Raw genomic sequence first — 23,038 nt, 5'->3', positions numbered from 1 at the left:
AAAAAAATTTTTTAAAAAAATCTAAGTAAGGTATTACTTTGGGAAAAAACCATATCTGCCAGCTGTACACTTCATTTTACTAAAAGCAAAGCATATAATAAACTCTTGACTGGCTGTGCTAACAATTTCATTTTTCCAAAGGTGGAGTAAAGCAACCAGTTCTGTTTGAGATCTTCAAACAACAAGCACATATTCTGTAATTGGAAAGAAACAAAAAAATGAAAACTCTGTCTTTTTACTAAAAGCAGCCAGCAGAGGGAGCCTCTCCAAGGAATCCCAGTCTGCAAGGGCTTTTACGGAGGTGCAATGAATTGGAAAGGAAACCAATCATACAGGGAGAGTTTTGGAAGTAAACTGAAGTGTTCACCATTTTAGTACTAGCTGTTTATATTCACCCAATAATCCACAAGTTCAAACTGTTTTCTGCAGAATGAGAATCCTGGTTAAGTTTAACATTTTTCACTAAGAGCTTGAATTGGAAAACAAATTAAGAATTCAGGACACAAAAATCTTACAGAAAAAGTGAGCTTTTATTTTTTAAGATTGGCACCTGAGCTAACATCTGTTGCCAGTATTCTTCTTCTTTTGTTTCCCCTTCCTCTCCAAAGCCCCCAGTACATAGTTGTATATTCTAGTTGTGAGTGTCTCTGGTTGTGGCATGTGGGATGCCACCTCGGCATGACCTGAGGAGTGCTGCCATATCTGTGCCTGGGATCTGAACCTGCGAAACCCTGGGCTGCCAAAGTGGAATGAGCAGCTGGCCCCGAAAAGTGAGCTTTTAATTTAATGTTTGATATGAATAAAGATATATATATATTACCATTCATTTCAGAAAACAGCATAACATCTCAATAATCAAACTAAAAATTTTAGGGGGGAAACTCATAAAAGGGAGCTTTTGGGACGTGAAGTGAACTGCCAACCCTTATTTGATATATTAACAAGCTCTGCAACTTTTGGCAGAATGTACCACCAGACCCTCACATTTCAAGGAGAAATGGTTTAAATACAATTCGAATGCACTACTTAGCTACCACTTTAGTCCACACAGGCACGAATAGTACCATTGTTTCTTACTATTTCCATCTCTTCCTACTTAAATGCTTTAAATATTTTCTATATAGTTAAACATTCATTAAGATTACAATTTTAATAGCAGAAGTCTTCCAATAAATGTTTAATTTTTGCTGTTTATTAACAAAGCCATGATGCTGATCCTCACAGCTGATCTCTCTGGATATCAGAAGGACAAACCCCTTGAGGGGGAAGTGTAGAACTGCTGAGGTCATAGGCCTTATTTTAGGCTTCTGACATACTAAACTGCCCTCCAGAAAGGCTGCGTGACTTTTTCAACAACTTCTGTGTCCTTTTTTGGTACAGTTGGTCCAAACCTAGTATTATGACTCCAAAACAATTTATCAAATGCTGCCTTTCTTTATAAGGTGAGGTTACACATCGGCTTGTTGACCATACATCTTCTCTGATTTACCTGTTCATGTACCTTGCCCATTTTCTTACTGATTTGTAGGAGTTTTGTTTTAATAAATTAAGAATACTTTATTTATTACAAGTTTACAAATATAATTAAATAATTAAAAATAAAAATGGCTGAGTCTGTCCCCAGATTTGCGATGACACTATGTGTGTAATGACATGAGCTCAAGATTATCTGGGTCATTGGAACAGACAAAGGAGGAGAGGAATTCTGTGTTCCCCACTCAGCTTTAGTGGAACTTAAGTCACTGGGTGACTTAAGAGAAAATGATATGCTCTGTTTAAAAGCTGTGGACTGAGTAACAAAGAAAAGATAATAATGCTCATCATGATCCACGAATATATAACATTTCAGTTAAGTTACTGGTGAATGAGACGATCTTTCAGACATCTGGCTCCCTCATCACGGACCAATCATCATGACACCTGGCAGTAACACACCACCACTGCCCCTAAACCTGCACTGGCAGGAAGACCGGTTGTGTCAGCTAGCAGGGGGTTTGTCAAAAACAAAGCAACTTTTATAGATGTGCACACTTCAATCAGAGCTTAGGCTTGTGTTAATATAAGAATCATGTTACCATGTGGATGGGACTTGAACCACGATTCTGGAGCCTTCTAAACTGATTTGGGGGGCATAGGCTTCTTTATTTTCAATCTGTGCCGTGTCAACTACCACCTAAAAGAGAAACAAAAACAATAATCAGCTTTCAGAGAGGAAAACAGATCACCAACAAATCCAATACATGAGCATACTGATGCTGAGCGACTCTGGCAACAACTCTTCTCCCTGTAAGGCAGTTACGCAAAGGCCAGTCAGGAGCCCCACAGAGACAGCAGCAAGTAATAAAGATGACTGAATACAGTAATGCCAATAAACAGAAACCAAATTCTGAATGCAGGATGTACTGAACTTTGCAAGCACTTTTAGCACTTCCTCCAAACTATAAACATGTTAATTAGGAATTACATTGTTTCCTTTATATTAGTATTTTTTTACTTTATGCACTTGAAAGAAGTAAAAATGTCATTAAAAATCAAACGAATGTTTCAGAAAACCTCATTTGTAATGACTGAATACAAGCCAGAAGTGGATGAAGCTTTTTTATAGATCATTTTATCCTCAACCATCAATAAAAACAGAATTACAGAATTACAAAAACAGAAAGATGAAGAACCAATCCTCCTTTCAACTATTTCCTCTTATTTGGAGGAGAGTCTTTGATATTACACAGATATTGTATCCTACACAATTTAAAGAGCTGGACAAAGTGATGAATATATTTTCAAATAACTAAAAGAATTTAGGAAAATAATCATAAAACACTTTAAAACCAAATCGGTAACATTTGAGAACGGGTAAAGCTGTGCAGAGTTGTTTATTGTGATTCCAGATTCAGCCTCTAGCAGAGCGGACTGCCACTGCTGTAAACGAGTTGCCACAGCTGCTCTCCCACATCCTTCGGAAAAGACTTCCTGTCCAAGTAACAGCCATTGTTGGACCAGGCAGGTGTTTCCTCTCTCCTCCCATCCCCAGAACCAGAATCTAAAGGTTCATTGTCAGTCACACGCAAAGGTGCCCTGGGATCACAGGGTAGGGAATCATCCTGCACCTGTGTTCCCTGCAAATACATACTATAAAGGAAAAAAAGACTCTTTAATCCTGCTCTTTCTTTACTTTTTCTATGTGGTCTAAACTCTGGAGCACCAAAGAACTTTTAAAATTATTCAGTATTTTCACTCATGTGCTTATACCTCATCCTCACTTGCTTGAAACGTCCCTCCCTCTTCTCTCCCATCCATCACACATGCTCACTCACCAGTCCAGCTTGGCCAAAGAGCAGCTGCACGGCAGTCTTGCAGGCACCTCGCCATGTGGACGGGCACACCTGGTTCAGCACTTCAGTCACAGGAAAATCATCCCTGGGTGTGAGTCCATTATAGCAGCCGGCCTCCTTGATCAACTGTAACATCGTATGCTACAGATGGATAAACAGAGAGTTCACACCTCAAGATAAAGCCATACAAGGTTCTAAAATTTACAGAAAATCATTTACAGGTAAATAACAGTCCTCAAGAGAAAAGCGTTTTGTTTAAGTACCCCCAAATCATGTCATTTTAATTTCTTAAGTAATTATCATCAGATACTACTCAAGAGATTTTCTCAGCCTGTAGAGGGAGTGGCTAGATTTGAAGACACATGCATTAACACACATGTGATTTCTACACTAACACAAAATATAGCATTATTTAGCAATCTGCTGATGCAAATTGGCTGAGGAATTTCGAAACCCTGAATCCCTCTAAATAAGGAAATAAAATCATCTGGTAAAAGTAAATACCAATGAAAACCTCAACTTTATTTTGGATGACCAAGTGGTCAGGTATGCAGGCTCTGGAAACAGACTGCATAAGCTCAAATTCCAGTCTAGTACTTTCTAGCTGTGTGACCTTGGTCTCTGTTCCTCTCTCTGTCAAATGGGGAAAAGAGCAGCACCCACTTCATGGGTAAGTATTAAATGAGACAACGCCAGTCAAGCACTGGGAGCAATGCCTGGCACACATGATGCTCCACAAATGGTCATAATCACTGCAGTATCATGAGAAGTTTTCTCCTCTTACTTAGTTCACAAAACTCCACTGAAACATTAATCATAAACAGTGTACTTTCAAAACTCTTTATGTTAGACATCTGAACAAAATTATGAGTAAAACTGACTTGGCAAATGTCTCATTGAAAAAAGTCACCATAGCCTGCTTTCATGTTTTTTTTTTTTTGGAGGAAGATTAGCCCTCAGCTAACTACTGCCAGTCCTCCTCTTTTTGCTGAGGAAGCCTGGCTCTGAGCTAACATCCGTGCCCATCTTCCTCTAGTTTATACGTGGGACGCCTACCACAGCATGGCTGCCAAGCAGTGCCATGTCCGCACCCGGGATCCGAACCAGCGAACCCCGGGCCGCCGAGAAGCGGAACATGCGAACTTAACCGCTGCGCCACCGGGCCGGCCCCAACCATAGCCTGCTTTTATTTTTTTTATTTTTTTATTTTTTAAAGATTTTATTTTTTCCTTTTTCTCCCCAAAGCCCCCCGGTACATAGTTGTGTATTCTTCGTTGTGGGTTCTTCTAGTTGTGGCATGTGGGACGCCGCCTCAGCGTGGTCTGATGAGCAGTGCCATGTCCGCGCCCAGGATTCGAACTAACGAAACACTGGGCCGCCTGCAGCGGAGCGCGCGAACTTAACCACTCGGCCACGGGGCCAGCCCCCATAGCCTGCTTTTAGACACCACTTTACTGAGGAAGATCAATGCCTCCTGCCTTGACTTCAGTTCTTTTTTTTTTAAATTTTTTATCTTTACAAGCCCTCAGGTTTCCTGAAGAACTCTATTTTCAGCTTCACACTCAGGTTGTTGGAACCCCATGGAAAGCTACCGTCTTAAGTTTCAGATTGTCAGCGGCCGACTCATTGAAGGAGACACCCTTCAGGAAGTGCGATCCGATCTGCACGGGGACGGTGGGAAGCTCACACTGCATGGGCTGCGGGGGAGTCTGCCTCCGCCCTGTCTGCTGTGCTTCTGCCTCGCTGCAGCAGCCCTGGAAGAGGTTTGGGGAGGAGAGGAGAGGTGACCCACTGCTCATCTGTCAAGACACTTGGTTCACCTGGTGTGGCTATACCACAGAGGTACCGGAAAGAAAAGCTTACCTGCAAACTGGCTTCAATCGCCTTCGGATTCAAGTGGAAACCAGCTTTCATTGCATATTCACAGTGGCCTAAGCTTTCCAGAGCTATTTTATATGCCTGCAAAGAAATTGTTTTCAAGAACCAAGATTATACAGCAGATCTTAAATGACAGAGTCCAATGAAAACAGAAATTTAAAATTTCTATCATTATTAAAAGACTTCAGGCCAACTACTATCTTATTACTCTTTCCAACTGTTCAACATCACAACTTTAACTCCCTTCCTTGTTTCTATCCCTCTGATACCAATGTGCCAGTTCTGAAAAACTTACTTGCAAAGCACTGTCGATTTTTACGTTCAGTTCTTTTAGCTGGTGCTCAGGAATTGCTGCACTTTGAGAACAGAAGAGCTGCTGAACTTCAATCCCTGCCAGGCGGCCATCACAGCCTCTTTCTCTTAGTCTAGATGTTGCCTACAACATAAATAGCAACTGGCAGGTGAAAGAGGAGCCTACAGATACTAGCAAAATTAAGAAACAAAAAAAAACAACTAAAATAAAGCAAGACGCCATCTAAGCATTAAATACAAACCAGACATTCTGGATTGTTCATATTACGAAGGCAGCAGCAAGAAATTTTGAAAGACTACATTGAGCATCTTGAAGAGAAAGTAAACCTAACATAGCACTACCGTATTTAAGAAACCCTGGAAAAAGGACTTACCTACTTATTCTTTATTTTTTATGTATCTAAAACATTTACACTTTAAATCTCTCTGCTTTAAAAAGAGATAACCTAGACTATTAGCACTGGAGTTTCCAGGAAAAAAAAAAAGGCCACACCAATACAGAACAGAAAAAAAAACATACGTTGGAACATTAAAGGAAGAACAGAACTTTTAAAATCTGCACAGAAAAATTAAATACTTATTTTTCAGTCCTTATGTTTATGAAGAGTACATAAGACAAGCAAGACAGAAAACCAAGAAGAAACTAATCTGCATCTCGTGATGAAATGTAAGAATTATCTATACATATAGGTCAGGACTAGAGAATACAGAAAAATACATATTTGATTTATTAGATGGGAGGAGAGATTCAAGACGAACTGTCTTTCAATTTTTCAATGTCTATTTTTGTTGCAATAATATTTGTGCAACAAATAACATTTTTTAACAGTTAATTTTTGTTCTCCTAGGCCTGTGTAGGGGTTGTAATATTTAAAAAAATTGCAGGACTACAGGAAAGTAACTATCAGTAATAATGCTATAAAGTTCCAAAGCTTCACAAATTATATAAGAATACCATTCCAACCACTCCCTGAACCCTAACAGTCTCTCAGTTTAAAAACCATTTGACTCTCTTTCTAAGAATCTTTCATTCAGTCAAATGTTTAGCCCAAAAGGTCTTGTGTTAGGTGTCACTGGACAGTGGAGCTGATGGCTTCACAGGCTGAAAAGGCAAACAAGTAAAACATTAAAGAAATTAAAAACGGAGAAAAACACACCAAGGAAAACAAAGAACTATAACAGGGACACAGAACAGCATGGACACAGAAATCAGCTGGACACAGAAATCAGCATGCAGGCTGAGAATTTAATGAGGAGGAGGAGGAGGCAGTCAACGGGGTAGGGGTAGGACAGGCAGATGGGTTGGCAAAAAAACTAGAACCCAGTGAGAGAGGGGGATAGTCGCCTCAGATAAAGCTGGTGAGCAAGGCAGGAGACAGACTTTGCAGGACTAGGCAGGTCATAGTCATGGGTCCATACTTTACCCTAAGGAAATGGGGAGCAACATCATCCAATTTTAAGTGGAGAGAGATGAAGGATAGCAAGACAGGGAGGGGAGAAGGGAGTCCAGCTACTGCAAGTGTCAGGGGAGAGTAATGATTCCCTGAACTAGCACAGTGACAGTGGACATGGAAGGAAAGGGACAGATCTGGGATAATATTTTGGAGGTGGGACCTGCAGGGCTTTCTTATGGATTGAACGTAGATGTGACGCAAAGCCTGGAGGATTCTTACATGAATGATCCAGTGTGGAATGGCACCACTTGTTAGCATGGGGAAGATGAGGAGAGAAACAGGCATGTGTGGGAAAGCTAAGCCTGAGCCACCTGGATACCTGTGGCAAGCAGCAGCTGAATACAGGGGCCTGGAGCCCACTGGAGAAGTGGACTAGTCACACACATTTGAGAGTGCCCAGCACACAGGCCGTTTTTTAAGTCCCAAGACTAGTGGAGATCTCCTAGGGAGAAGGGCACCTAGAACTGAGCCTTGAGAAACTCACATTCATAAACTATGTTGAAGAGGAGGAATTAGCAAAGTAGATGGAGAGGATGGCCCCAGAGGTAAGAGGGTAACTAAGAATGCCTGGTTCAGGGACGCCACAAGAAGAGAGGATTTCCAAGGGCCCATGAGGCTTTGAGCTGCTGAATGGAGTCAAAGGGTTCCCTGGATTTGGCGACACAGAAGGCACCAGTGACCTTGACCAAGAGAAGAAATGTTCTGGACTAGGAGTAGAAGCCAGATTTCGGTAAGCTAAATGATGCCATTTATATAAAGTTTCACACTGTGTAAAATAATACCTTACATTACTTATGGATTCATGCATATAGAATAAAAATATAAAATTATGCACAGGAGTCACAAACTCCAAATTCAAAAGAGGTTCCATCTAGAGAAGAAGGGATGTGACTAAGATAGCAGAGTGGCACAAAGGGAATTCAACTGCATTTGTAATAATATTTTTCTGTTAAAAAATAAAAGGAGTGAAGCAAATGTAGCAGAAAGTTAAGATTCATCTGACAAAGCTAAAAGGAAGATAGATGGGTATGTGTGACATTTCTTATCTGCCTGAAATGTTTCATAATCTTTTTTAGATGAATCAAAAGTGAGGTGGACAATTCTTCCAAGAAGTTGGCTATGAAAAGAGCAGAGTCACCAGGTGAGGCAGGGAGGATTTCTGTGTTTGTAAAGCTTGCTTACATACTGATGGGAGTACGCTGAGGAGGAGGGAGAGAACACAGGGTCCCACTACAGAAGCCTTGAGGGTGCGGGAAGGGCGGGGACACGGCAGGCCCTGGACAGGAGGAGAGGGCCCCTCCTCCACTGTAATGAAGGGGAAGGAAGAGAAGAGGATCTGGGTGGGGGGAGGGGCGTCATTGGTGTTGCAAAGAAGAGGGGCAGCTGCCAGGGTGATTCTGTTTTCTCAGTGTAGTGTCGGGTAGGATCACTGGCTGGAAGCTAAGTCAGGAGGGTGGAAAGGCCTGGACAGAAGGAAACAGGTGAAGGGAAAGGTCAAGGTGAGGAGGTCAAGGGACCACCAGCAGGCCTCGTGTGTAGGGGGGTGGTTCTCAGCATGAATGATGCCGGCAGGTGGAGTGGAGAAGACAGTGAGCCAGGTATTAAGGGTGTGAATGTGAACTGCATGACCAGGAGGCTGGAATCCAGCAGCCAGGAGGACATGGATGACAAGACAAAGGTCATGACCCCATGACAGCATTTCAGTGCTGCTCTGACAAACACCAAGAAAGCCAAGGAAAGCCCTTAACATGAAAGAGAGACCAAAACAAACAAGCTAACAGGAAAAACGAAGGGACAGAAAATTCAAAAGAAATAACAACAATGCGGCAGACCAGCATAAAACTGAAATACTAACAAAATTAGAGAATGTACAATGTTAAAATGTGAAAAATCATGTTTAAAAATTTGATTAAAGGAGATTTCTAAAACATAAAGTAAAATACTTTGTCAATTTAATTCTGGCATGATTCAAACTAGACATTATATAATAAATCAGTACACTACTCCTTAACTACAGATTATCCTGTACTCTGTAAAATGGAACGGGAAGTCCTAGTTATAAAGTCTTGATTTGGAAGGCTTTCTCCCAGTCCTTAGAAACAAAGGAGTATTAAAATGCCTGCAAGAAACGTGTTGTTACTGACTACAGCCCCCCCTCGCTGCCTGGCTGACCACTTATTCTCCACAGCCAGCTCTAGCCTGTCTTTCCAGACTTAGGCTCCAGGCGTTTCTCCCTGGTCCCTCTTCCCAGAAGCTTTGCTGCGCTGCTCCCAGCTGGAGGCAGCGCCCTTTCTCGGGGCTCCCACACACCTCCATCACAGCCCCTTCATCCTGTTGTTGTAAGCCCTCTCTCCTAGAAGGTTGTGAGTAGAGGCTGGCACCCCCGTGCCTGGTGTATGCCCAGCACAAAGTGGACACATACAACGACATTCACTGTTAAATGAATGAACAAGCTAACAATTAACAGTTAAAAACTGATATTTCTAAATAAAATGGCTCTTTTAAGAACCAACAGGCAAAGGCCTTCTGGAGCCTCTATTTGAACAGAGGGTACCCCCTCCCTAAAGACGGGGTTACCTCAGCAGCTCCCCGCCAGGATCGCACAGCTTCCTCCAGTTCGGGTGTGTGGCCCATGCCGGACAAGCTGCTGCCACTGCTGCTGTTCTTCTTTTCTGGCGCAACAACCTCGGCAAAGCAAGAGTGAGCCACTGGCTGGACCTTCTGTAACGCCTGTGTCAGAAACTGGAAATGGACCTGCACCACTGTCAAGAAACATCGTCCCAAAACCTGTGAAAACAAGCAAGCCACGCATTTTCAGGTTGTGAGATGCTACTGCATTAGTGCAGTAAATTCTCAACTATCAATTTGTGTAAAAGGTAACAACTGGGAACCTGAAATAATGCTAAGTTAAAAAGTCACCATGCTTTACAAGGATCTGCCTCTGTTCCCATGTTTGGACCTGGGTACCTGATGCCTAGAAGTCAAAACATAGTCAACCAAATAGCAAGCCCCAATGTTCAAATGGGCCTTCCCCCATCCTGTTCAACACTCCCCTCATCTGGACTCTGACTCACACCAATCCTGGTTGTCTCTGAGCTCCTGCTGAACCAGAGCAACCCACAATTCCAATTATCTCAATTCCAATTTCACATAGTATTCAGAAGGCAGTGTAAAAGCCGTGTGATTAAAAATCTAAAAGATCAGTTTGACTGTAAGATGACACTCCATTGGAAATGGAATCCAAAGATACAGGTTATTTTGGTAACACTGTTATTAATGTGGTTATTAACATAGTTATATATCATAGTTCCAGCCTTATGAAACAAAGCTGACAGACCAGTCCTGTAAGAGTCAACAAAACATACTGGACAACTCCATCTGTCAGTACAGTAAAAACCCACTCACCTGATACATATTAATAGTTGGCTGATTGATGGAGCAGTCCATTAAAGTAGGAAATTCATTTAAAAAATACTATATATATAATATTATGTTAATATATACAATTAATATATAATTATAATATTTATACACACTGAAAAAACACTATATACGATAAACATTTTAAGATATGGACGTGCATTTATCTGCCAACCTCTGGTATTAGCTAAGGCTGTTCTGACATTGTTCTGTTTGCTTTCTTGCATTAACCCTGGCTACATACAATGTGTTCTCCGTGATTTCCTATCTCTTTTTATTTTTTTCTGCTTTTTTTCCCCAAATCCCCCCAGTACATAGTTGTAGGTCCCTCTAGTTGTGGCATGTGGGACATTGCCTCAATGTGGCCTGGTGAGCGGTGCCATGTCCGCACCCAGGATCCGAACCAGCAAAACCCTCGGCCGCCGAAGCGGAGCGCGCGAACCCAACCACTGGGCCATGGGGCTGGCCCCACCTCTCTCTTTTTCTTTAAAGAAGAGCAAGAACTTGCCACTTGCAAAGCAACTTGAGCAGAAGCGTTCCCGATTATTGACACTTCCCCCTAATCTTTGAGAGTTACTTTGCCCATACCAAATGTGACAACGACAACAAAAACTTTTTACAACTCTTTTATCACGTTCCATGACACTCAATTTTCTTTTCATGGAAAGTATTTCATATTTCATTGGCTTACACAGATTACCTTCTCACAAAAAAATTACCTTGAGTTTGTAATTTATCCAACTGGTAGGAGCACAGCTGAGCAGGCCCACTGCTGCCAGCACTCAGGGCTCTGCCTTGGGGAGGTGGTGAAGACTGGGGAACTGTTTCCATTGTCTTTTATAAGGAAGTAAAATCCAACCCAAGTGCCCACCCTCTGGCCCAGGCCTGTCTCTTGAAGCAGCCAAAAATAAGACTCAACTTTGGACCTCTCACCTCCCAGCACACATTTCAGATGCTGCCCTTTTCCATCCCCACTGGTTTGAACCCTACCTCCTGGAGAAAGAGAGTCAGGCAAGTTTCCAACAGTGACACTATTCCCTATGAACTATTTTCCCCTGTGGAAATCACCAAGACCAAACTAAAACAAACAAACTCACACAAATCTCACACCAAAGCAACCTTCCCCTCTAGTGAACAATCAGAATTACAGGTGAACTCCCACCCAAACCCCCTGGGTTTCCACCTACACCTCCCGCAAAGCTCCACCCCATCAAAGATCTGTGCCAGATGGGGCAGGGTGAGCGACATAGGGGAAGCAGACCTAGCAACCTAGAGACAGGTGACATGAATAGAACAAACAGCATTTATTTAGAATTGTACGTAACAACAGCCAGTTTTTTTTTTTTTTTTTTTTTGGTGAGGAAGATTGGCCCTAAGCTAACATCTGTTGCCAGTCTTCCTCTTTTTGCTTGAGGAAGATTTTCACTGAGCTAACACGTGCCAATCTTCCTCTACTTTGTATGTGGGATGCTGCCACAGCATGGCTTGATGTGCGGTATGTAGGTCTGTGCCCAGGATCCAAACCCTCAAACTCTGGGCCACTGAAGCAGAGTGTGCAAACTTAACCACTATGCCACCGGGCCGGCCCAACAGCCCATTTTAATTGAATACTCAGCACGAACTTCACCTATGCTGAAGATTTCACATGGATGATCCCATTTAATCCCAGGAAGAACAGGATGAGGTCTTTTGCATTTTACAGACAGTAAGACCAAGGCACAGAAAGGTTATGAAATTTTGTCAAGGGGACAGAAACTAGATGTGGCAGAGTAATCACCTGATCAAGTGTCTATGCCCTTAGCCAGTATGCCCCACTGACTTCAACAGGCTCTAAACAGCTGAATACAGCTGTGTGCTGGCAGCACTGAGACGAGGCACATGACAGAAACTCAACCTTAATTGGTTTAGGCCAGAATGAGGGTGTCCTGAAGCTCCACACAGTGCAAACACAGTAGGCGGAGTGGACTCGGTCACCAGGAACACAAATTTCCTCCTCCTCCTTCCTCAGCCTCTTGGCAGGCTATGGCCAAGAGGAAGGAGGAGGGGGAAGTGGAGATGCCATACGCCATTTGCTCTGGGGTCCCATGCTTACAGCTTCTGACCAATACAACTGAGTGTTTCATTCTTTCGACAAATATGTAATATGTGAATGCCTAATATATACAAAGCACAAAAAAAGCCAGAGGATATTATAAGAAAGACAATGAGCAAGTCCCTGTCCTCATGAGGCTTACCTCCTTTTTTTCTTTTTCAAAGATTGGCACCTGAGCTAACAACTGTTGCTAATCTTCTCCCCCCTCCATCCTTTTTCTCCCTAAAACCCTCTAGTACATAGTTGTATATTTTAGTTGTGGGTCCTTCTAGCTGTGGCGTGTGGGACACTGCCTCAGCATGGCCTGATGAGTGGTGCCACGTCCACACCCAGGACCCGACCGGGTGAAACCCTGGGCTGCAGAAGCGGAGTGCGAGAACTTAACCACTCGGCCATGGGGCCAGCCCAGAGGGTTACCTCCTAATGGCGGGGAACAAACCAATAAGTAGATATGCAAAGTTGGAAGCTACTGGAGAAGCAACATTACAGGGCGAGGTAGGAAGGAAAAGACTCTCTGCGGAGAGATCCAAGGGAAGAGAGAGCTACCCACCACCCCACCCGCTAGAAGGGAAAATTGTGGGAAAGTGGCCTGAAGGCCTGGTGCAGGGTCCCCCGGGCCCAGAACAGGACATTCTTCTGACAATGCTGGTCTATGGTAGAATGGGGGATGGGGAGGGGTCTCTTGTTGTTGAGTGACAGAATGGTGGAAGGAAGACGAGGCTGCTGCAGGAATAAGTGGGGGAAAGAGATGCTGGACACTTTTAAAAGGTGGACATTCCGCATGTTGTCTCCACCACTTATTACATGTTTGACCTTGGATCAATTTAATCTAAATTTCTTCCCTATAAATAAGGAACCATGAGAACAAAGCTCAGCACTCCCTCCTCCTACCCATGATGGGTGCAGCATCAATCCAAATTATGGCTGTGACAAAATATCTGTGTTATAAACAATTAACTAAAACCAGGGGTTAGCCTGGACCTTGGAAAAGCCATTTCACAGATTATCTTCTCTAAAAATTTACCTAAAGTAACAGATGCAGAAACACCACCTCCTCTTTAGAAAGGATGGCGCTCACTCTCTAGCCTGCTTCTGTCTACCTTTTCTCTACACTATCTCCTGTCTCACCAGCTCCCCTCCTGTAACAGACCCCACTCTCCTCAACCCAGGGATGGGCCACTCCTTGCGGTTTTCCTGAGAAACCTGGAAGGAATTCTAGACTCTAAAGTTATGAATTTGGAAGCATGTGACCCCAGGGCCATGGGCAGCTATTCTCCTTCAGATGGAGAAAGTTTCCTGGACCGTGGGATCCAGTGAGGTTGCAGAAGAGATGTGACAAGCTTGGGAACAGATGAGAGGAGTGGTCAAAAGAAGACACTTGAGTTTAAAATGTCAACGGAGCTATAGTTCCAGCTCTATCAATGGCTACCATTTATTGAGTGCTTCACCCATACCAAGCACTTCACATGCAGTGAAGCAGTTCTCTGGGTGACAGAAATTCATCCATTTTACAGATGACAACACTGAGGCTTAGAGAGAGAAAAAACTTGCTCCAATGTCAAACAGGTAATAAACGGTGCAGATCTGTTTTGACTCCAAAAGCTGTGTTTCTAAACACCAGGCTGCTCTGTCCCCCTATGACAAGATCCAGGATGTAGCCACAATGGTGCGTGGATACTAAGGGGAGAGGAACCCTGTGCAGGAATCCTGATGTCTCCCATGCAGTATCAGGCCCTGGGTGGGAACGGAGGCCGAGGGGCACGGCTCAGTCTTCTCTGACAGTGGGAAAGGAACTGGGACAAGAGTAACAAGTCGGGTGGCCTGCGGCACTCCTGTGTGGCATGAGCCTCAGAGTTTATGATCTCCAGAGCAGAGAGCAGCTGCTTAGACTGGCTGGAAACAGCAATGTTAAACAGGGAGAGGGCACACGGGGCACTGGGGAAAAAGAGCACCTTTTCCTACTCTTGAGGAATTCCAAACCCAAACACATCTGTTCAGTCTTCAGCACATCAGTCTCACTTAAGAACAGTGAAGAAAGCAATCTGATTTAATCTGACCCTTTGCCTCTGCATTAAAAAAATAAATCCATTCACCCTAAGACATCCCATGTCGGTGGAACTGCAAGCAATGAGAAGCCATTACCAGATTTTTGCATTAAGAGAAACCTTTTGGCGTGACAAATTCCTCATAAAGGCCCAATTTCTGAGTATAGACCATCGGTGATCTTGCCACTTCTGCCTCCAAATGTCCATGGAGCATTCTGGATTGTAAACAACCATCGAGGACCTACTGAAATACAAGGTTGCTTTCTGGGAATCTCTGATGGTGGAGAAAAGGGTCTGCGTTCCCCTTCTCATTCCCCTGGATCCAAACCACATCTGTTGCTAAGGGTGTTGTGGTCATTGATAGAACCAGAAAACCCTTTCTTTCAGGTGATTTTTATATTTTATTCATTAAAACAGATTTTAGTTTAAGATCACCCTATTTTGAGCCCCCAAAGACCAGCCTTTCCACACCACTATAGTTGTTGAGAATCAATTCAACTCTACCTTCCTAGAATATTTCAAAAGCTGGTTTTAGTTGTTCCTCCTCTATGGCCAGGGTCTGACTTGGCCTGACTTGGCCCCTGACATCAGCAAGCCCACCCCAAGTCCAAACACGCCTGTGATTATCACATCAATACACACAATGTCTCACTGAGTTCATTTTGCGCTCAACCTCACTGAACAATTCCTCTTTCTCACATCCTTGCAGAGTGAAGCACAAGTAAAACTGTCACACAGACCACAGTGTCAAACATTTCCAGGGCTTCTAGCATGGATTTCTGATGAGTTTGAAAGTTTAGAGTGAATGAAATGAAGTCGATTCAGACTGGCTGCTTTTATTAAAAATTCCAAAGCGATGCAATCATTTCTTTTCTCTTCAATACTTATATGTTAAACATTACATTTGCTTCCAAGTGTCCTCAACCTTGCTCTTCAGTTCTTATGATAATTCCAGAGTCATTACATAATGATGTAACCAACAGACCAGAAGAAACAGAATGTGATACAAAGACCTAAATGTGTCTCCAGAGAAATAGAGAATGCAGTGGACCATGCCTGGACTATGGAAAGTAATGTATGAAGATGAGATTACAGTGTAAAAATGTAAAAAACAAGCTTACTGAAACTAACATGTATAGTCCGACCTAAAAACTGATTACAGTGAGTACTTAAACACTTAAGAATAAAAAAGCAACTGACAAAACAACAAAAATCTCTTTGCAGTCAGTATTAACCTAGAGCCTAGAGAAGCTGCCATGCTCTGTATGGGAGAAAGAACTAAGGGAGGAAAGAAAGTACCACATGCCCAAGGTGGCCAAGCCAACACCCAGCACTAATCATTCAGACAAGATGACATAGATTCTGCCCCTGGACTTGCTGCCTATGGCTGGTGAAAACACCAACAGAGACCGTTTCTGAACTCCTATTGAATGGGCCAAGCAAGGCTGTGCGCAAAACCTTTTACATCAGTACCACACAGTCACTGCAAATAAATTAGGGGAAAAAAGATCAGCTAAACAAAGAAACAAATAGTACCACACATTATTAAATAGATATAACCACTGATTACATGTTTCCCGTACAGCCTACCTTTGTACCTGTAGATGGTTTTTCTTTTGCAAAAACTAGACCATGTTATATGTTATTTTATAGGCTGCTTTCCAAAATAAAATCTATCAAAAATTTATTACCATGCCAACACATATAGGAAGTTTTATATTTCAGCTATATTGCTATAAATCTTAACATAACTAATAAAGATAGTTATAAAATACCATCCAGGACATGAAAAAGTGGAAGGCCACTCAAGGTAACTGAATCCACATTAATTGTGGTAGACAAAGGACTCTGCTCTTCCAGCAAATTTCCTCCATAAACAAGCAAATTAATATTGTGGATTTATATAATGCAGAGATAAAAATACATTTAAGTCACCCAGACAGTCTAGGACTCAGAGTTCAGGAAATTCAATTTGTTGATGTTGGTGTATTTCTTATTAAAAGTTGTCACTTCAGTCAAGAAGAAAATACTAAACTATCTCAACTGATAAACTAGTTAAAAAGACAAACAGGGAATGCACAAGTGGAAATTTGACACCGTAAATATTATCTTCACACGCCACTTAGGAGAGAGGCCCTCTGCATTCTAGGTGACCTGGTACCAGATGCCGCACATGTGCTACCTCTGAGATGGGGATCACCAACCCCCCTGGACAGATGGGGACACTCCCAGCCACTTTTATTCACGTGGTATTCCAATCGGTGATAACTGTGGCAAGTCTTGGGCTGAGGTGGGGAAGGAGTTTCCCATGTCCTCTGAGCAGCATTTGAGACAGCGGGCCCCTCTCTCCCTGAAACACTTCCTTCCCTTGGTTTCCAAGACACCACAGTCCTTCCACTTTCTTCCTCTCTCCAGCTGCAACTTTTTTCAGACTCCTTGGCTGCTTCCTATTCATCTCCTGATCTCTAAATGTTCGAGTGCCCCAGGGCTCACTCATCCTTGGATTCCTCTCTTGGTTCTCTAGCTACATTCACTTCCTCGATGACCTCATCCAGTTTTATGGCTTTAAATACCATCTACTGCCCAATGGTCCTCAGGTTCACATCTCCAGTCTGGACCTCAGCCCTGCACTCCAGATTTGTATATCCAAACTATCTCCTTGCCATCACCCCTTGGGTGTCTAATAGGCATCGCAGACCTATGATTCTTGTCTACTCTTCCACCACTGCTCCCCATCTCCCTAAGTAGCACCATCAGGTGATACAAGTGCTCATATCGTATAAACCCTGGAGTTCCTCTTTGAGTCCTCTCTCTCTCTCTCTCTCTCTCTCACACACACACACACATGCACACGCTCCCCAGAGTGCTACATTCAAAGTACAACTGCCAGAAAATTCATCAGCCTTAAAAAGGAAGGAAATTCTGACACATGCTACGACATGGATGAGCCCTAAAGACATTAAGCCAAGTGAAATAAGCCAGTCACAAAAAGATAAATGTTGTATGATTCCACTTATATGAGGTACCTAGAATAGTCAAATTCATAGAGACAGATGGTAGAATGGTGGTTTCCAGAGGTCGGGGGAAGGAGGAATGGGAGCTAACGTTTAATGGGTACATAGTTTCAGCTTGGGAAGATGAAAAAGTTCTGGAGATGGATGGTGGTGAGGGTTGCATAATAGTTGAATGTACTTAATGCCACTGAACTGTATACTTAAAAATGGTGAAAATGCCAAATTTTATGTTATGTGTACTTTACCACAATAAATAAAAAGGTACAACTGCTCCTGGTCCCCTCCTCTGCTTGGATTACTCTAATAGCCTCTTAATTGATCTTCCTGCTTCCATTCAATTAGAATTAGGTCTATCTACACAAAACAACAACAAATGCAGTGGCTTAAATAATAGTGATGTTACTTCCTTCTAAGGTAAAAATAAATCTAGGGGCAGGCAGTCCGGAGCTGGGGTGGAAACTCCCGGGTACCACAAGGAACCCAGTTGCCATATTTCTGCTCTGCATCCTCAGGCAAGACTTAGATTCTTAAATTCCTCATACAGGAATCCCCCTCCCCCACCCGCCCAACGCCGAATCTGCAGGGGATATGTTCCAAGATCCCTAGTGGAAGCCTGAAATCACAGGTAGTACCGAACCTATATACACTATGTTTTTTCCTGTACATACATACTCACAATAAGGCTTAGTAGCACAGTAAGAGATTAACAATAACTAATAATAAAATAGAACAATTGTCACAACATACTGTAATAAAAGTTACCGTAGATCTTAGCAACCTTACCGTATGATTTTTTTCTTACCTTATTGAGAACTGTCACCTTTTCATGTAAAGGAAGCACTTAACGGCTTCTCCTTGGCATATCCAAATTGCTGGTATCACAACTCCTTGTGCTTTGGGACCATTATTAAGTACAAGAAGGGTTACATGAATACAAGCACTGCGACACTGCAGCAGTTGATTTGATAAGGGAAACTGCTACTAAGTGACCGTACGCAATTTTTCATTTAATGTTTTTAGATCATGGTTGACCGTGGGTAAGTGAAACCACAGGAAGTGAAGCCACGGATGAGGGAGGGACTACTGCAGTTCTAAATGGATAAATCACCTTCAGCCGTCTTGCCTGCATTCTAGGTGAAAATTGGGGGAGAAGGAGGGAGCACCCTCCTCCCCTCTAAGGAAACTTCCCTGTAGTCTCATCCAAAACCTCTAGTTACATCTTCATGGACCAGAACTTATTCAAGTGACCACTGCTAGCTGTATTGGAGGATGGGAAGTATAGTCCTTTTCCTAAGGACACTATTCCTGAAAATTAAAAAAAAAACCGACAGAGATTTGTTACTAAGGAAGAAGGGGAGACTGGATATTAGGAGGCAACCAGCAGAGTCTCTTCTCTCCCCTAGAGGCCACTTTCCACACAGGAAACCTTATAAAACAATCAGATTATTTCACCGCTCAAAATCTTCCAATGGCTTTCCATTACCATCAGAATAAAATCCCAGCTCCTCATTCCATCCTACAGGACCCTACATGATCTGGCCCCCTGACTATTCTCTGAACTTCTTTCCTATCCCTCCTCTCTCTGCTCTTGTCCCACTGGCCTTTCTGCTGTTCCTCAAAAATTTTAAGCACAACTCCTGTCTCAAGTCTCTTGCACAAGCAGTTCCCACTACTTCAGGGTTTCTCAGCATCAGCACTACTGACATTTGGGGCTGGAGAAAACCCTTTTGTGAGGGGCTGTCCTATGCACTGTGGGATGTTATTAGCAGCATCACCAGCTTCTACTTACTAGATGCCAGAGCACTGGTTGGGAGATGCAGCCACCACAACCCCTCAGATCATACTGTTCTGATTAAATTTTCAAATCCTTACTGCTAAAAAAAAAAAAAAAAAGAGCAGAGAGAAATCCCTTCCTTCTACGGTGACTTCTGAGACACCAATAACTGCAACAGAAACTCAAATGTGACAGCAGAGGGGAGCTTTTGAGCATGCAGGCATCTGTTTTGCTGCAGGAACTGAAATACAACCTGAAGGGCTACAAGGAACAGAAATATCAAGACCCTACCTTATCCAAATAAATTTGAATTGAAAATCAGATAAATCTAAGAGCTTTGTGCTCCTGTGAACTTATGTCTTTCATGATCTGGGGCCTGAATCTGATCACCTAATGTTCCATACTTCATGAAGAAACACCATCCGACCATGGGTGTATATGTGTGGGGTAGGGACATGGGGTATTGGTCAGAAGCACAGAGGGAAACTGAGATCCTAAAATATGACAAAAATTATCCGTAAAACACAAAATGAGTTAGTGAAATTCTGATTCCCTAACATGCAAGTCCAGTATCTTTTACTCTATCGTACCTCCCCCTACAAACCATTCTGGGTCCTCTGGTCTAACAGTTAAGTCCTTTTTTTTTTTATTTAATTTTTGGTAAGGAAGATGGGCCCTGGGCTAACATCTCTTGCCAATCTTCCTCTTTTTGCTTGAGGAAGACTGTCGCTGAGCTAACATCTGTGCCAATCTTCCTCTATTTTGTATATGGGACACTGCCAGAGCATGGCTTGAGGAGCAGTGTGTAGGTCCATGCCCAGGATCCAGACTTGCAAACCCCCAGGCTGCCAAAGCTGAGTGCGTGAACTTAGCCACTATGCCACTGGGCCGGCCCCATCAAGCCCTTTTAAATGAGTAAGATTGCTGGGCCGGCTCCGTGGCTGAGTGGTTAAGTTCATGTGCTCCACTTCGGCAGCCCAGGGTTTGCCGGTTCGGATCCTGGGCGCAGACATGGCACAGCTCATCTGGCCACATTGAGGCAGTCCCCCACATGCCACAACTAGAAGGAACCACAACTAAAAACTATACAACTATGTACTGGGGGGATTTGGGGAGAAAAAAAAAATGAGCAAGATTTCTCTCTAGCCCTAGCATGAGGGGGAAAAAAAAAGGAGGATGTCATTTTTGTGACAATCAAAAGTACTTCATAGACATTGCCAAGTGTCCTCTGGGGGAGGGCACACCCTGACCCCATTTGCAAACCACTGCTCTACCTGGAGTATCCATCCCTCTGGAATTCATACGGCTATCACTCTGATAGTCATTGCTCAGATGCCCCATCCTCAAAGAGGCCTTTCCTCTACGTCTCTCCCTCCCCTTATCATTACATTTCTATGTGCTATTTATTATTTGTCTGTTTCCCCACATAGGAGCTGAGCTGGATGAGGGCAGGCACTTTGCTTTGCTCTCTGTTGCATTCTCCGTGCCTTGCACAGAGCAGACAATCCTTCCATACATATTTGTTGAAAGAAGGAAAGAAAGCAGTTGCTATCTTCCACATAGAAGCACCAAGCTAGGCCAAGAGCAGCATGGTGGTTTCAGGGTTGAGGGCAGAAGATCATGATGCCAGCATCTTTGTGCAAATGCCAACTGATTCTTCCCCCTAAAGCTCTTTCTGCTTTCTTTCCCTGGACAGCTCTTCTGCAGCCAACCCACAGAGACCAGCTGCAAGCTGTGAGTTTACAACGAGGGTGCTATCACCCACGGGCATGGGGGAGATCACAACTCTTCTTAAACTGTGCAAAGCTCTCCTGCAAGTGACACACTCATCCACGAATGAAGAATCAGGTATAACTTTTGTCACGCCTTAGAATTGTACGCTTATTCTTTCAAACCAAGAACTAACATTACAATAAATGGGTATGCTGTTAAGGGAATAAAAGGTATGTGTAAGGGAATAAAAAGATGTATTTTTGATATATACTTGTGTATGCATATCTATTTGGTGCTATTTACCTAGATACATAAGACAATTAATAGTGGTTATATCTGGCACTGGGACGGAGTTGGAGGGAGAATCACTAGTTTTGGAGAAGAGGGCTTATGCCGTTCAGCAATGCTTAAGTTTTTACCATAAGCATACATCACATATAAGAAAAACTAATTATTTAAAATTAATAGTCAACAGTAATATATCCAAAGCATTCTCATTAAAATGAGGACCAAAACAAGGATGCTCACTCTTAAAGCTGATTGTTTTATACACCAAAACTTATGGTCAACACAATAAGATATGTAACTACTGGATGGGAGGAGACACGTGCAGACAACACGACCACATATACCCAAAAACTCCAAATAAGCCAATTGAAACATTAGAATTACTGAGTTCAGTCACATGGCAGGAGACAAGAAAAATATAAAAATCAATAGTGTTTCTATATTACAGAAAAAAACTTTGAAATATTATTTCATTCATTATAGCAACTAAAATATAAATTACTTAAGAATTTTAAGAAGAAATATACACAGCCACAAGAAAGGGAACCATAGAACTTTACTAAGAGACATTGCAGAAGGCTTCATAGAAAGACAATAAACTGCTAAAATCCTGAAAAACAAAACAATTTAGCAACATGTATCCAGGGTCATAACGATGTTTCTCTTCTGCCCCTCTCCAGCTGCCATTTGCCGTGCGGCCTCCTCAACATCCAATCTGCGCTATTTTGGATGCGGCCCCTCAGGCAACCACTCCTCTGCACTCTCTGCCCAGTGGTACAGGTGAGGTTGACTCTGCCTGCACCCCACCCCAGGAGTGGGCATACAAGTCAGGCCTGGTCAATCGGTATGTTAGTTTAACCTTTCTGGCCACAGGGTCCAGGAATGAGGAAGTGACCCAACCCAAGCCAACCAGACTCGGTTCTAGAACTTTTGTCAGAACCCTCAGGGAAAACAGAGATGCTCTTTCTGCTGAGTTGTTGGGGACTCTGTCATGGAGACAGTCAGCTTGGAAATGGAGGGAACACTCATGAAGACAGAGAGAAGAAACAAAGGCTGAACAGCACTGTGTGAGCCCCTGAATCCAGCTACAAAGAGCTTACTTTCCTCCATTTCACAGGTGAATACACTGTTTTGCTGAGAGGCAGTATCGTGCTAGGCAAGAGTCTGTACTGTAGAGTCAGACTGCCTGGGTCTCAAGTCTGGATCTGCCGTGAGATTTTTTGCTAAGTTGCTTAACCTCTCCATACCTGTCTCCTTACCAATAAAATGGGAATATGAATAGTATCTAACTCATAAGGTTATTAACAGAATTCAGTGAATTAACGTGTAGAGTCTCAGAACAGAGCTTGGTCTAAGTGCTGTATAACTATCCTTTTCTTTTTGCTTTTATTATTATTGTTGAAGCCATTGTGAGTTTTGGTTTCTGTCATTTGCAGTCACAATGATTTTTTTAAGCAAATCAAATCATATCAGTCTCTGGCTCAAAATCCCCCTTAAAAAATCCCATCTCATTCTGAATAAAATCTAACCTTTTACCAGGGCCTATAAAGTTCTCTGCTCTGCCCTAACCTCTTCCAGGCTAGGTAGGAGGTTCTGGTACAGGGACTTGCCCCATCACAGTGAGCTGGGTGGGGGACCACTGAACCAATCAACAGTCAGGCACAAGGATATTTTCCATCCGCATCAGAGCACTCATCACACATAGTGTCACAGTCT

The 23,038-nt window shown here is 42.9% G+C and overlaps 1 protein-coding gene across 4 annotated transcripts in view; it reads right to left on the bottom strand.

Moving 5' to 3' along the window:
* Window positions 1–23,038, bottom strand: part of GARRE1 (granule associated Rac and RHOG effector 1) — a 50,683-nt gene that overhangs the window by 16,058 nt on the left and 11,587 nt on the right. For all 4 annotated transcript variants that reach the window (XR_011522203.1, XM_008515063.2, XM_008515059.2 and 1 more), the window contains 6 exons: window positions 9,554–9,763; window positions 5,506–5,646; window positions 5,196–5,291; window positions 4,925–5,086; window positions 3,315–3,473; window positions 2,076–2,173 (listed from right to left, as the gene is read on the bottom strand). Coding sequence is in view for 3 of the 4 variants with exons in the window: in XM_008515063.2 (XP_008513285.1) it covers window positions 2,076–2,173; window positions 3,315–3,473; window positions 4,925–5,086; window positions 5,196–5,291; window positions 5,506–5,646; window positions 9,554–9,763 (866 nt within the window). In the remaining variant the exon portion in view is untranslated. The remainder of the gene's footprint in view (window positions 1–2,075; window positions 2,174–3,314; window positions 3,474–4,924; window positions 5,087–5,195; window positions 5,292–5,505; window positions 5,647–9,553; window positions 9,764–23,038) is intronic.

Source organism: Equus przewalskii, chromosome 9 (genome assembly GCF_037783145.1).
Source record: "Equus przewalskii isolate Varuska chromosome 9, EquPr2, whole genome shotgun sequence".
In the NCBI taxonomy this organism is placed as follows: domain Eukaryota; kingdom Metazoa; phylum Chordata; class Mammalia; order Perissodactyla; family Equidae; genus Equus; species Equus przewalskii.
Note: the sequence above shows the minus strand (reverse complement) of the source record. Positions and strands in the feature narration are given on the sequence as shown.